The sequence below is a fragment of the Lepisma saccharinum genome, chromosome 15, assembly GCF_977018435.1.
Source record: "Lepisma saccharinum chromosome 15, izLepSacc3.1, whole genome shotgun sequence".
In the NCBI taxonomy this organism is placed as follows: Eukaryota; Metazoa; Arthropoda; class Insecta; order Zygentoma; family Lepismatidae; genus Lepisma; species Lepisma saccharinum.
In genome coordinates, this window is record NC_139243.1 from 18,169,463 (window position 1) to 18,184,781 (window position 15,319).

The 15,319-nt window shown below is 40.1% G+C and overlaps 1 protein-coding gene across 1 annotated transcript in view; it reads right to left on the reverse strand.

The window, feature by feature from the left end:
* LOC145999622 (uncharacterized) overlaps nucleotides 1-2,547 on the reverse strand; it is a 34,701-nt gene extending 32,154 nt beyond the window's left edge. Inside the window, exon 1 of the mRNA XM_083136715.1 lies at nucleotides 2,264-2,547. Within this exon, the coding sequence (XP_082992841.1) occupies nucleotides 2,264-2,434 (171 nt within the window). The 5' untranslated portion in view covers nucleotides 2,435-2,547. The remainder of the gene's footprint in view (nucleotides 1-2,263) is intronic.
* Between the last annotated feature and the right edge of the window lie 12,772 nt (nucleotides 2,548-15,319).

The window sequence follows — 15,319 nt, forward strand, 5'->3', positions numbered from 1 at the left end:
ACATCTTGACTCACGTTGTGGGCATGCAGTGTTTCCAACCATCTCACCGAAAAATACCTACTATCGTGTTCGTCACGTGTGCAAATTGTGCATATGCACGGGTAGCTGACGGATAGCCCCAAGAACCATTCACGGATAGCCCCACGAACCATTTCCGATAAGGTTAGGTTTGGTTAGGTTAGGCAAGCATAGTGAAAAAAAAAAACGGGGTTGGAAACACTGACAGGGGGTTATGTCATGAAACGTATGCTGCATCCGGTTTAAGTACGGGAGGCAAATGAAAGCAATGGCAATTGTGCGTCGGTGAGATATTTCTCTTGAAAAATGCATGATTTCCGGGTCAAATATATTCCACGATGAAATAAAATACCTCGACGAACGTTGTAAACCCTGGAGAAACTCATTTCCGTAAGTAGTTTCGGTAAATTTCCCATATCCGGAAAATGGATTTCTTCAAATTTAGGAGAAATTACTTACCGAATGCAGTTTCTTTATAGTTTGGAAGTTCGGGGAAGCGCATCGTTCATTGAATTCTGCTGGTAAATCATATATTTTTCGATATAAATGTGTGACCGATCAACGAAAGCTGTTGCATCCATTTCCTTCCAGCCGGATGTTGCCTGTGTGTGATGACGTAATCCCGGTCAATATTTACAAACACGTGTTTTTGTGACTGAAGAAGATACGTTTCAGCAAATGGTTCGTGGGGCTATGCGAGAATGTTGTGTTGGGCTATGCATTTTATTTTCTAAACCAATTTTTAACTATTCTAACCTAACCTTACCAGAAATGGTTCGTGTGGCTATGTATGAATGGTTTGTGGGGCTTAGGTATTTTTGGGTAGAGTGGGGTGGAAACACTGCATGCCGACTACGGTAGTGAAACTTTGACCTCCATTTCGCGTGTTACGGAAGGGAAGAAACAACGAAGAAAACTTACTCGATATGTCTCAAATAGAGCATATTTCCGTGAAATAAGCGAAATGCCACCTTCAACAATGTTTCTCAATGCAGAATACGTAAGTACGAATATTGAAATTAAATGAACTAGGAAATTTCAGCAGTTTTCCGGATATGGGAAATTTACCGTAGTTTCTTCTGTTAAATTGAAGAAAAGTGCCTCCGATATACTAAACTGTTCATTTACTATGCTTCGGACACATTTCTTCATTTTTACAGAAGACACTACTTACCATAATAAGTTCCTGTAGCATTGTCTAACATCGGGAAGGTGTTTTGTGCGATGTGGAAAGGTTTCATAGCGAAAATTCATGTTCTTTGTTGTAAATTAATTCTCCGACGGACAATAGCCTTAGGTGCGTACACCTTCGTACATCATCACATGTCGTGATTGTGTTTTGTTCATGTTCATTGGGAATCCAGTGTTTCGGTAAAAATGTACTATCCTTCGGACACCTCTAATTTTTTTGTTTCGTCAATTTTTGACATTCGTACTTATGTATCTGCTTCGCGGAACATCCCTGAAGGTGTATCAACGTTGTTTTGATGAAATTTGAACTATGTTTCCTAACCTAACAGAACTAACCTAACCACGTGCCAATGGTTCATGGGGCTATCACCAATGGTTCGTGGGGCTAGCGCCAATGGTTCGCAATTATTTCTAATTTCTAGATCCTGATACTAACACGACACCAAATTTTAACTATGTTTCCTAACCTAACAGAACTAACCTATCCACGCGCCAATGGTTCGTGGGGCTAGCTATTCTCCGTCGGAGAATTAATTTTCAACGAACAACATGAATTTCAGCTATGAAACACTCCCACATCACACAAAACACCTTCCCGATGTTCGACAATGCTACAGGAACTTATTACGGTAAGCAGTTTCTTCTGTAAAAATAAATAAATGTGTCCGAAGAATAGTAAACAAGTACCTAAATGTTTACCAACAGCGACTCTGTAGTGAAAGCCGGGGAGCCGGAGTGGAGCGGAGGCGGGGCCGCGTCAGCGGTTGGGTGCGGTAGGTCAATTACCCCAGGGGCGGAGCCCGGAATCGGTGGGAAATTTGGAAATCGAGGGTGTAGAAATAAGAACTTAATTTAGATTATTTTTCCTATTTCCACGTGTGAGCGCCAAAATTTAACTGCAGATTCGTGATTAGGGGGCCAAAATTAGTGAGTGTGCCGAATTTCAAATAAAATTGAGAAATTCCCGGAATTGTAAAATCGCTCCCTTAATTACATTCTGCAGTTACTCTCGCACCACTACACACAACTATCACCCTCTAAGAAATGTACTCACAATATGTGACAAGCACTTCAGAATCTTTCCTTGAATATCTCGATTCTGGCCTTCGTAATGTATATGGATTTTGCAATTGGTGTTTGATAAACATAACCGACACAATGTATCGTAATTTTCTCCGATTTCATTGAGCCGATTCATAGATTTGTTTGATATTTTTTTACTCATTTTTAATTCTCTTGCACTAAAAAATATAATATACAGTAAATGCAATCATCCTTCACGTTGCTTCACGTCTAACGTCGAAAGCAAACTTCAAATTGTCAATGTCATTGTCAAACAGTGTCAAACATGGTCGACGAGTTTTCCTATATGTCTGTTCAGCGAAATCATGGTTTCAAATTACAGCGCCTTGAATAACGTAGTGTTGAAAACGATCCAAGAAACTGCTTCCCGAGACGGATGAGAAGATAGATGGCAGTGCGATCAGTATCGGTGCTAATTTTCATATGAAAGTAATGCGGCTTTGTTAGTTTTTGGAATATATTCAGGCCCGTAGCCAGGAATTCTTAGTGGGGGGGGGGACAAAGTCAATTCTTGAGAGGGCAAATTTTTAATATATTGTGTCGCATTGGCAGATATAGTGGGGTACACTATATCTGCCCCCCCACACACACACAAAGTAATTACTAACCGGAAAGGGATGTTTTCGTGAAACTCCAACAAACAAACACACAAAAATCGAACAACATCAAATATCAATAAACTTTAAGATAAATAGGATAATCCGGACTGTATCTACTTGAAATTTAAATGTGCTGCCACCGAAAATAAAATCTGATGCAACTAGATTGCAGGTCGATAATGTTAATAGACGGTGTTAAAGGCGGAGCTACTGCGGAGCATGCGCACTCGTCTGGTCCCCCTCGAACATCCGGTTACGCTTACGGTGCTATGGACGATAATATGAAACGGCAAAGTGGATATTCTTTTACAAGGAAATAGCGTGTCAGCTGCATAGCATATGGTTGCACAGTTCGATCGGGAACAAATTTATTGAGTCAAGTATCACTTCATAGGTTTCCGAAGAGAGACGAAACCTGTGGATACAAGCAGAACGAAAAAAGGATTGGTACCCTTGCAAATTTGTACGACTTGCATTTTGTTACAAACATGTTGATCGTTTATCTGCGTATTGTGTTGTGGTGAAAAGCACGCCTCTTAGTGAGATTTCAAACCGAAGTGACAAGCGACACAGGCACATTTAGTCTATAAATAAGCATTTACCGCTCATGGGAAATCAAGTCTCAGGCGCCACAATACACGCCATTTGAAATCTGAGTGACACGTACAGCTTGTCGTGTCGCTTCGGTTCGAAAAATTTCATTGATCACGCCGAAGCAACAAGCAGCAGCCCCTTTACTCTACCAAGGCGACACGATTCAAGGTACTGAGAAAACAACAGTCCAGTCCAAGCGACACGTGCATTTTCTCGTGGTGAATCGGTTCGAAAGGAAGCTCTCGGAATGAGCCGTTTCATCAATACCGTGCATTGTGTTGCCCCGGCCTGTTATTTGCGCAAGCGTGACTGGTGAATGGAATGCTTCTATGCGAAATCGGGATATCGCTTCAGTCTGAAACTTACTAGGGGATGATGTGATTACAATTAAGAATAATGCTAAAATATTTTTCAAAACTGCTAAAGAGATAGGTTTGGAAGTTAACAAAGAGAAAACTAAATATATGCTTACAGGCCGAAACCAAGTGTTAGGTAATAATCAAAGTCTAATTATTGATAACAACTCGTTTGAACCAGTTTCCAAATTCAAATACTTACGAGTAATATTAACAAATGAAAATTATATTAAAGAGGAAATAAAAAGTAGGCTTAATTCAGGAAATGCATGTTACTTCTCTCTTCATAAACTTTTGTCTTCTCATTTAATATCTAAGAAACTAAAAGTTAAAATATACAAAACAGTAATTTTGCCTGTAGTATTATATGGATGTGAAACTTGGTCCCTTACATTGAAAGAGGAACATAAATTGAGAGTATTTGAAAATAATATCCTTAGGAAAATCTTTGGACCTAAAAGGGATGAGGAAACAGGTGAGTGGAGAAGGTTACATAATTTAGAACTACATAATTTGTATTCATGTCCAGATATTATTAGAATAATTAATTCAAGAAGACTTAGGTGGGCAGGCCATGTGGCACGAATGGGAGAGGAAAGAGGAGTTTACAGGATTCTTGTTGGGAAACCTGATGGTAAGAGACCTGTAGGAAGGCCAAGACGAAGATGGAGGGACAACGTTGAGATGGACCTACGGGAAATCGGTAGAGATGGAAAAGAGTATATGGAACTTGCTCAAGATAGGGAAAGATGGAAGTCCTGTGTTGCTGCAGCCATGAACCTTCGGGTTTAAGAAGGCTAGGGAGTTAGTTAGTTAGTTAGCTTCAGTCTGAAAACTCCCTTGTTGTTTGAAGTAAATTCGTGCAAGTGAAAGAGGCATGCCATATCATAGGTTTTCCCTAAATCCCTCAGGCGGAAAGGCGACGTTGAAAGCACATATATTTACTAGCATTTGTTATGTGTCATTTCATTACTTCTGCAGATTTGTTGGCAAAGATTCACTTAAGCATACTTTATAATATAATAATATCACTAGTTTTATAGAATTCTCTTTCCCTCACTTTTCCATTTACAAAATAATTGAATATATATTGTTGTAAGCCCGTTTACCTGGGCTCTGAGAGGTCACAGGGAAGTTTCATTTAAACATTTAGGTAGAGCTTAATAATATCTGATGGCTGAACCTGCTCCGTAGGAGGGTAGAGATATGGAAAGTTGGTGTAAAAGGTTATTCACGCTTGTTCATACCTGGTAGATGTGTGTGATGTCTTGTCCTAATGCTTCTCGCAGACCGAATCGTGACAGTTCCAAGGTTCTATCCAGCGACCCTCAGTTCACCAAGCCAAGCGATCCCTTGCGCCTTGTAGCATGCTAGGCAGCGGTAACTCCATGTTCCATCGTCGTAGTTAGCAGTGTAACGTGTTGTAATGTAATCGGACTAGTTCTCCATGTAGCGTCGATGAGTGTCAGAATCCAAAAGAGAGCGAGCTCCGGGTAGGAGCTTGCTTTTATCATTCTAGGCGTCGAAAGGTTGTTAAACCTTTCAAACGCGGTAGATCCTGTTTAGATCCACGCGTTTGCCTTTCCAGTTCCTGGTTTTACGGAAGTTACAAGCTAGCGCATTCTTGAGATCACTCGCTGGTCGGACAAGTTCAGGAAATGAACAAGTGTGAATATTAACATGACGAGGTTTTCTCGGTCTAATAGTCTCCATATCTCTACAATATCTAAACTTTCGTACCTTTTGAGTTCGTCGTGCGCGTACATGAGATACTTGTATCATGCTTGTATGTATTATGCTATAGGTACAACTGGCGGCCACAAAGACACGTCATATTTCAATAATCTGCTCTGCAGTTGATCACCCGACGGTTTCTAGACGTCCACCCCTTCATGGTAGAACTTTAACAAATACCTTTCTTGACTATCGTCGCACAACTGATGAAAACAAGCGCCCATTTCTTACTTCCTATGCCGGTGAATCTGCACTGGCAACAACGGGGACTGACCTAAACCGGAAGTTCCAGGGGGACCGGACAAGACCTCACCAATGTTTATGTTTACATTTTTACTTGCAGCAACTTGCAGCAAGTTGTCATGTGCTGTCTTACGTATGGAGGTCAGGAGTTCAAGTCTCTGTGCGTTCGTCTGGGAAACATTGTCGGGGTTCGAAGGAAGGACTGCGTCAGCTAAGATCCTTGGGTTGTAGCCAAACAAAGTAAAATACGGGCTCTGGAGGGATCCAGAATGAATTGTAACGTTGTGGCTGAACGCTGCGCTAGCTAAATAGTCACACCATGAATCCTTCTTTTCCAACACAAAAACTCTCATAGCTTTCTTCAAGTAACTAAATGAACTTTCAACTAATCCATTCGTGAAATGGGCACAAGTATCTACATATTTTAGTTGTACGCCTGTAATATTAGCTAATTCTCGTAAGAGTAAACTTGAATTGGGTGTTGAACGATCTAAATAGATCGTCTCTGGGATGCCATGGACTAAAAAGACTTTCTCAACTAGGGCTGTTGCTATGTTTTGTGCATCGTGATTAGCCAAAGGAGCTGTAATTACGTACCTTGTACAACTATCAACTACTGATAGGAAATATTTGTATTTGTGCGTTTTTGAAGAGACTAAAGGACCACATACGTCAATATGAATTCGTTGGAAAGGGATTTGGGCTGGTTGAAATGTTTGCAGCGTATGCGGTTTAGAACCTTGTGGTTTCTTTGAGATCTGACAAGGGATGCAATGTCGAACCTTATCGTACACAAATTTCTTCATATTAGGGAAAAAGTAACGCATAAGCATTAAATTATATGTCTTTTGAGCACCTTGGTGACTTCCGTTCATTTTGTGTGCATGAATAAGGTCGAAAACTTGATTTCTTACTGCATGAGGAATACAAAGTCTATCCCTATTACCAGTTTTGATTTTATTAGTCCTATATAAGACTCCATTTTTGAGTACATAAGAATACGAAAGCTTTTCTAGTTTAGGGTCACTAGCTTTATCTTTGTTTTCTAATACATCAATAATGTCTCTGAAATAGGGGTCTTTACGTTGTTCTGAACTAATATCAAAATCTGCTGCTTGTGCATGAAATACTTGATGAAAGAATAAGTCATCATCATCATCATCATCATTTTTCTTGTCATGATTAGTTTTGTCAAGCGGTAAACTTGCACGGGAGAGTGCATCCGCAAGTTCATTTTTACTAGCGCTGACATGCCTTATTTCGAAATCAAAATTCTGAAAATAAAGGGCTCTTCTTCCTAAAATAGAACTATGGTGTTTAGTTGAACGAAGATAAGATAAGGCTTTATTGTCTGTGAGAACCACAAAATGTTGATTCATAAGAAAAAATTTGAAAGTTTTCAAAACATAATATGCACCTGCAATTTCGAGTGAAAATGTGTCAGCTCTTTTCTCTGTGTCTGTTAAGGCTCGTGAACAATAGGCACATGGATGTAAATTTCCTTCTTCATCAGGCTGTAACAAGGCTCCTCCAATGCCAATTCCGCTCGCATCAATGTATACATATGAGGGGCGTTTAGGGTCATAAGGGCGGAGGATAGGGGCGGACGTAATCATTTCTTTCAGTGTTTCGAAGCTCTTCTGGTGTTCATCAGTCCATTGAAACTTAACATTCTTTTTAAGAAGCTTAAATAAACATTCTGTTGGTCCTGCAAAACCTTGCACAAATCGTCGAATGAAATTGACAAGTCCTAGAAAACTACGAAGCTTGCGTTTGGTGGTAGGGGTGGGATATTCCAAAATAGCTTTAAGAATGTGTTCTGAAATCTTAACTCCCTTTTGAGATACCAAATTACCAAGGACTTTTACTTCGGTAAAAGCTAGCCTACACTTAGAGGGTGATAATTTAAGGGATGCTGTTCGTAACTTTTGAAACACTCTGTCCAGTATGTTAAGCATGTGGGGGAGATTTGAACTGTAAATAATAATATCATCAGTGTAAACAGAAAGTTCTGAACTGTCTATTCCGCTAAGGGCAAGTTCGCTTACGCGGTTCATTACACCGGGCGATGTTTTCAATCCCTGGCATAACCTAGCATACCTAAAACTACCCAGATTGTTAATAGAAAAGGCGGTAATGTCCTTAGAACGCTCTGTTAATGATACCTGAAAGAATGCAGAGGACATATCTAAAATTGAGTAATATTTCTTTCCAGCCATCTCTGTCATGATGGTTTTTATGTCTGGGGATTGTAAGGAAATCGGAGCTATTACCTCATTAAGCGCGCGCAAATCAGAAATAAAACGGTAGGTCCCATTGGGTTTCTTAACTAATAAGACTGGGTGTCGATAGGGACTCCCTTCACAGCGTTCTATAACACCTTGGTCTAGTAATTTCTGAACTTCCTGTTTCATGGGTTCTCGGTAATGAAAAGGAATAGGGTAGGTTTTGGCATACACTGGGGTGTCATCTGTCAGTTTGATATCATACTCCAAAACATTAGTTTTAGTCAATTTATCCCCTGGCCAGAGAAAAATATCTGCATACGTGTATGCGAGCTTTAGGATTTTTTCTCTTTCTTCTCGGGGAATATCAGGGTTAACTGTGAGGAGGGAGGGGTCAAATTTCTTTTGACTTTCACTAAGTTGTTGCTTTACTGTAGTATTTTCATTACAAGAGTATGAAAATGCAACATCTTCACTTTTATGTTCCCAAACGGAAGTAACGTCAGTTAAAATTTCACATGTCGATATTTCGCCTAATATTGTGTCACTTTCCAAAGTGATTGTGGTTTCCGTAGGGTTGTGTATGTGAATGACAGGTGACTGCGGGTTTACTGCAGCATTGGGAAGGACTACTGGATGCTGGCTCATAAGGGAAGCTGATGGTGTAAAAAGGACAGGCTTATGGGTATTAGGTGTCGTAGTGGTAATGTTCAAATTGATATAAGTCTTGGATCGTGGACTTAACTGAACTGTGTTTGAAAGGGTAGCTTTTCCCTCATACACATTTACATTCTCAATTTGGGTAAATATGTCATGCGACAGCTGGTGAGTCTTGTACTTTGATCTTAAAATACTATAATTAGGAGTACGTCCTAAATGATAAATAGTTATTGTATTGTCTTTTAGCGACATTTCGCACCTCTGCGTTCGTAAAAAGTCATTTCCTAAAAGGGGAGGGACGTTAGGTGAATCTACTATTCTAAATGGGTGCGAATATTTACGCTTTCCAATTATGATTGGAAGAACTACAATTTCAGACACACTCAGTTTCGATCCGGACACACCTTGGATTGTGGATTGTACCTTGTATGTTTTTCTTTCAGTAGGGAGAAGATGGGAAGGATAAATTGAGATTTGGGAACCCACGTCAATAAGTAAATCTACCTGTTGTCCTTGTATGCTACTATTAATAAAGTATAGGCCATTCCTCTCAATTATAGGAACTTTATCTAATCTGCTATTATCTTCGATTTCGTTCCTGCAAGTCGAAGACGATTTTAGTTTAAATCACTGTCTCGTTGTGGCTTGTAAAAGCAATTGTCGCTCTCGTGATTATAACGACCGCAAAACCTGCAGGCTGAGGTATTTGCATCGTCGCGATTAGCCTGATCTCGACGTTGAAACCTCTTGTTACTATTACCTCTGAATTGGCCTCGAGAGTTCGATCGAAAGTTACCTCTGTGATTAGCTCTAGAATTATTATTATTTCTGTAGGAAGAGGACGTATTATTCCCCTTGTTGAAACCTCTGTTATGTGCGTTTTGATTAGCCATTTTCGCAAATTTCAGTACATTTGAGCAAAGATTGAAGAGAGACCCTGCGTTCATCTGTTCGGTTGAGTGCAGAGCTAAGGTCGAGAGTTGTGACGAAAGTTTGTTTATTTCGTCACCAGAGGCGGCATTTTGAGCGTGTTCTACAGCGGCTATGGATGGTGTCGCCGCGCAGCGGACATTATCAGAACTCGGTATATGATACATTCCTTGATACACTGTGTGGGAATTATTTATGAGAGCCGGATTGGACTGTGGACTTTGGACTTGATGTGTTAATGGTGGGAGAGAAGGAGATGGACATTGGTTGTATGGTACAAAGTGCTGAGTCAAGGTGTGAGAATTACTGGGGAGGGGGGAATAGACCTGTGCATGCGAACAGCTGTGAAGTGATGACGGGGTGAATGTCTGGGGTAAGCTTGCCTGTGCAATTGCCTGATCTATTTCCAATTTCTCTTCCAACATACGTGAATTAATTAATGACTGCTGGCGTTCGAAATTCTGTAGGTGGGCAATTAATTCTTCTGTTCTAGCAAAATGTTTGTTGGTTAAACAGCCAATGTATTTGGCTCGCAGTCCCGTGATGATGTAAGAGAGAGTTTGTTCTTCAGTGGCGTTCGGGAAGTATTGCTGGACTAATGCCTTTTTAGCAATAACGTAGGTGTGAATGGGCTCGGTTACCACCTGTTTTCTCTGGAGAATTATCTGTACAGGATCTGCTGACAAGTATGATCCCTTAAATAGCGTATTTAGCTCGTCTTTGATATGGGTGTATGTCAAGTCTACAAAATTGGGTCGTTTCTGTATGTCATGAAAATAAGTTAAAGCGGTGTCAGTCAAAAATAAAGGTAACATTTCTTTACGCTTAGCTTCCGACCATCCTGCGGCGTGTGCTACGTTTTGAAACTTGAGGAAAAATGAGTCAATGTGCTTAGGGTCATTTCCGCTAAATGGTGCCGGGTACAACGCAGTTGGGATTGGGGTGGCCATGTTAGTGGTGGAAATTTGTACAGCTACGTTACTAGAACTATTAACAGTGTTAGAGGAAGTTGAAACGGGAGCTGGGGTACTTGCTAAGGGTTGGGGTTGGTTTCTGTCGGGTGTTGCTAGTCCAAGGACAAATTGAGGGTAATTTCTATTAGCAGACCTTAACCGTGTTAGTGGAGGGGAGGGAATTGGGGATAAAGGTCGTGAATTTATTGGATTTGCCGTGATTGCAGTTGCTAACTCTATGATTTGGTCGAGGGAGGAATCTAGGTGTTCGTGCAACGCTATCTGTGACGTATTCATAAACGAAGGTTCGTCGTGCTGACCAAAGAACAAATGAAAGTATGGGTATACAGTTATTTATGTCATTAAGATATCGCTGGTCAAATAAGTATAAGCAAGTGTTCTCATTCCTGTGTGAATGATGCTTGAATACATGTTATGCAGAAGAACTAGATTTTGTTGAAAAAGGGGGGTCTCGGCATAAAAGAAAAAGAGGGGTTGTTTTCCATAGGGTAATACACAAAATTGTCACTGGGTCTGACGCATCTTAAGCGTTTTGTGGGAGTATGAGTTGGAATTACTAAAAATTTACTTTAAAAATGCTCCCAAAGTGGGAGGGAGGGGGGAGAGAATAATTTAATGTAAAGCAATTCGTACAGGAGGGTACTTAATTGCAAAAAGGGCCTGAAGCACCTCCACCATGTTGTAAGCCCGTTTACCTGGGCTCTGAGAGGTCACAGGGAAGTTTCATTTAAACATTTAGGTAGAGCTTAATAATATCTGATGGCTGAACCTGCTCCGTAGGAGGGTAGAGATATGGAAAGTTGGTGTAAAAGGTTATTCACGCTTGTTCATACCTGGTAGATGTGTGTGATGTCTTGTCCTAATGCTTCTCGCAGACCGAATCGTGACAGTTCCAAGGTTCTATCCAGCGACCCTCAGTTCACCAAGCCAAGCGATCCCTTGCGCCTTGTAGCATGCTAGGCAGCGGTAACTCCATGTTCCATCGTCGTAGTTAGCAGTGTAACGTGTTGTAATGTAATCGGACTAGTTCTCCATGTAGCGTCGATGAGTGTCAGAATCCAAAAGAGAGCGAGCTCCGGGTAGGAGCTTGCTTTTATCATTCTAGGCGTCGAAAGGTTGTTAAACCTTTCAAACGCGGTAGATCCTGTTTAGATCCACGCGTTTGCCTTTCCAGTTCCTGGTTTTACGGAAGTTACAAGCTAGCGCATTCTTGAGATCACTCGCTGGTCGGACAAGTTCAGGAAATGAACAAGTGTGAATATTAACATGACGAGGTTTTCTCGGTCTAATAGTCTCCATATCTCTACAATATCTAAACTTTCGTACCTTTTGAGTTCGTCGTGCGCGTACATGAGATACTTGTATCATGCTTGTATGTATTATGCTATAGGTACAACTGGCGGCCACAAAGACACGTCATATTTCAATAATCTGCTCTGCAGTTGATCACCCGACGGTTTCTAGACGTCCACCCCTTCATGGTAGAACTTTAACAAATACCTTTCTTGACTATCGTCGCACAACTGATGAAAACAAGCGCCCATTTCTTACTTCCTATGCCGGTGAATCTGCACTGGCAACAACGGGGACTGACCTAAACCGGAAGTTCCAAGGGGACCGGACAAGACCTCACCAATGTTTATGTTTACATTTTTACTTGCAGCAACTTTTCGCACATGTTGTTCCAAACGTGTGCGCAGAATATAGTTCCGTTGAGACGGGTTCTATTCCGACATAACTGCATACTTGCAAGGAAACAGTTAATAAATTTGTAATATGTAGACAAAATAGTATATACATTAGCAGATATGTACCTGATCGGTTGCAATCACTGAGCAGACGAACTTGGAACCGCAGATCGCCAACTAAGCTGTCGATAGCGGCAGTGGCGCAGGAACGGGGGGTACAGGGGTACATTGTACCCCCGCAAATTTTTGAAGGGGGGTACTGTACCCCCCTAAATCCGTAAATCGAGTTGTACCCCCCTTTGGTAATTTGACAGCAGACGGAAGGTGCTACTGTTAAAATTACCAATTATCAATTCGCCCAATAAAAAAATGTATTATTGTTTATAAATTTTAAGCATTATAGTCCTTACCACAGACATTCAAAACATTTAATTGTAAACTTATTATACTACATTGTGCTTGCTAGTAGTTAGTTCATTGACCTATGTTCTTGGAAACCTCTTTAAGGAGATAAAAATTGTTTAAAATGTGTGTGGAACGATGGAATCAGATTCACTCTCAGGCAATTACGCTGCAGACGATTGCTGCTTTGCGTAAGGGAGGGTACACATTTCTAAAGCAGTGGTCGCGTCGATTCGAAGATAAGATACAAATCTTCATCAGAAGAGTATATGACTAACCCCATTTTCTTTTGAATATTTATAATGGAATTTTCCGAAACGGAACACTTACACGAACGAGACGAGACACGACAGACCAACTTGGGGGGTGGGGGGGATTACAATGCACTCCTGTACCTCACCCATATTTTTCATAAATTTGTAAGAGGGTGTTGGGAAAACTATACTTAAACCTATATATTAAGATATATATATATATATATTTTTAAATAGAGTGCCGATTAGCCTATCTGAGAATGAGGTGAATTTGGAATAAGTTTTCATAACTTCAGAGTGGAAACCGAAAGAAAAATAAGCACAAACAAGAACGAGAAGGACCTCACCACACAGGACACGAGATGAGGCTGTGACAATTCTCGACTCATCGCATCGCGATATCATTCCTAGGTGAAATGAAATCTTTCCTAGACATTTAAACAGGGTGCAATTTGCGATTTTATCAGAGAAGGGACTATTTTTTACCTATGTATTAGGTATACTTATAATTGGACATTAATTGCTTAAAATCTAATTGTGATATCGAATGCAACACAAACACAACGCCATTTTATGTTAAAGTCTAAAGTCAAATTGTAAGAAAATTACATTAGTCAGATAAATGGACGAGATAAATGAGACTCACTGCAGGTTTTATTGGTAGATTTTGGATTGGATTTACAAGGTCTCTGGGAGTAAGATGGGAATATTTGATTGATTGATTTGGTTTATTTTACTTCGCATTTCTGCCACTTTTGGCTAATCGCGAAGATGAGGATGAGTGATGATGATATGATGAAATTGATGGACACTCAAAAATAACACCCATGGGCAGGCCAGGATTCGAACCTGGGACCTCAGGCGTCATAGCGCGCTATGCTAACCCCTCCGCCACGGAGTCCGGCGAGGTGGGAATGTGTTTTGGATTTTCTTTGTAGATGCGAAAATCTTTAACTGTGACGCGCACATGCTTCTGCTTACATTAAAGTTTACCTTTTCACATAAACGAGAAATTGACATGTCATCCTAAAACACACGCATGTATCTGCATTTAATACCACTACATACGAAAATAAACCTTGGCCGGCTCTTCACATTGTCCACCAAAAATTGAAAAGAAAGAATAAACTTTTGAGCGTATGGCTTTCCTTGCTACTTCTGAGAGCTGAAAGATTTCGGTTTTGTAAATGTACCGAATGATATTACTTTCAGTACTTGAAGAGCGGCATTAGGTACAGCTAATTATATTACAAATAAATGATTTGTCAAATTTTTCACAAATATTTCAAAGTTAGACTTCTTACGAGTTGATTGGGAACCATCTGAACTAATTTTTTTCTTTTTTAATACAACGCCCTTTAGAAGTCAGAAAATACCAAATACATGGCTTCTAAAAGGCATTGGATGTGGTACACATCTGCCATAAATTGTTTAAAGATATTTTTATGCGTAGCTATGGGACTTTTAAAATTAGAATGAACGGATCGGAAGTGGAACTCTATATAATGTAGTTTCTATATCCAGTGGGTGGGAGATGATTATTCCTGGTTGGGGTGGCTCAAGATCCCCCTCACTCCTGATTTTCCGTTCCGTGAAATCCAAATAAGCCCAGAATGAGGTCCAGAGCTTAGCCTTATATGTTTCAGAGTGTTATCTGATTTTAAAATCTGTTTTTTTTTTTTGTTTGTTTTTTTAAACTTAAATTCTAACAAAAACAATGAAAAATATTTATGCATATTTTTGCATTAAATAACAGGACATTCGTGTGTGCTGTTCTAAAAGAGAATATTTCTCTTGGCTTTGCATTATACCTAGGTATCAAGGACGTTTTGTGGGGGGTCCAGGGGGTCCGGACCCCTTCCCCCCAAAAAGACTTACCAAGTAGTAAAAGTAATTTATCAAAATATAATTGTTTAGCATTTGTTATACTCAGTTTCCATCAATGCCAATACCATGCTTGAACAGCGTAACAATTAAAAGTTAGGGTGCGGCAGAAATATCTCCCGGATTTCATTTGTGAATAACAGAGCAAAGATAGATGTTATGCAAAACTTTATTGCACAGTTGGAAAGAACAAGGTTTACATTTTATTGCACATTTGCAAAGAACAAAATGTTCCAATTATTTTTTTGTCAAAATTGCCACAAGTCACCATTTTGTGTGACATAGTTGACTTTGTTTTAAAATGATATCGTCTAAATGCCGATCTGCACAGTGTACGCATTTCTGAAGTTTCGCCCTGAAGTTCTGATTTACCCTCCTAGTCATATCTGGTCGGTATTGCCGCTCTTTCCTGTCTGATACCATCTTTCAGATCATTGTCTGTCCTCGCCCTTCCTTGGTAAACTTTAGCCTTCAGGTACTCCCA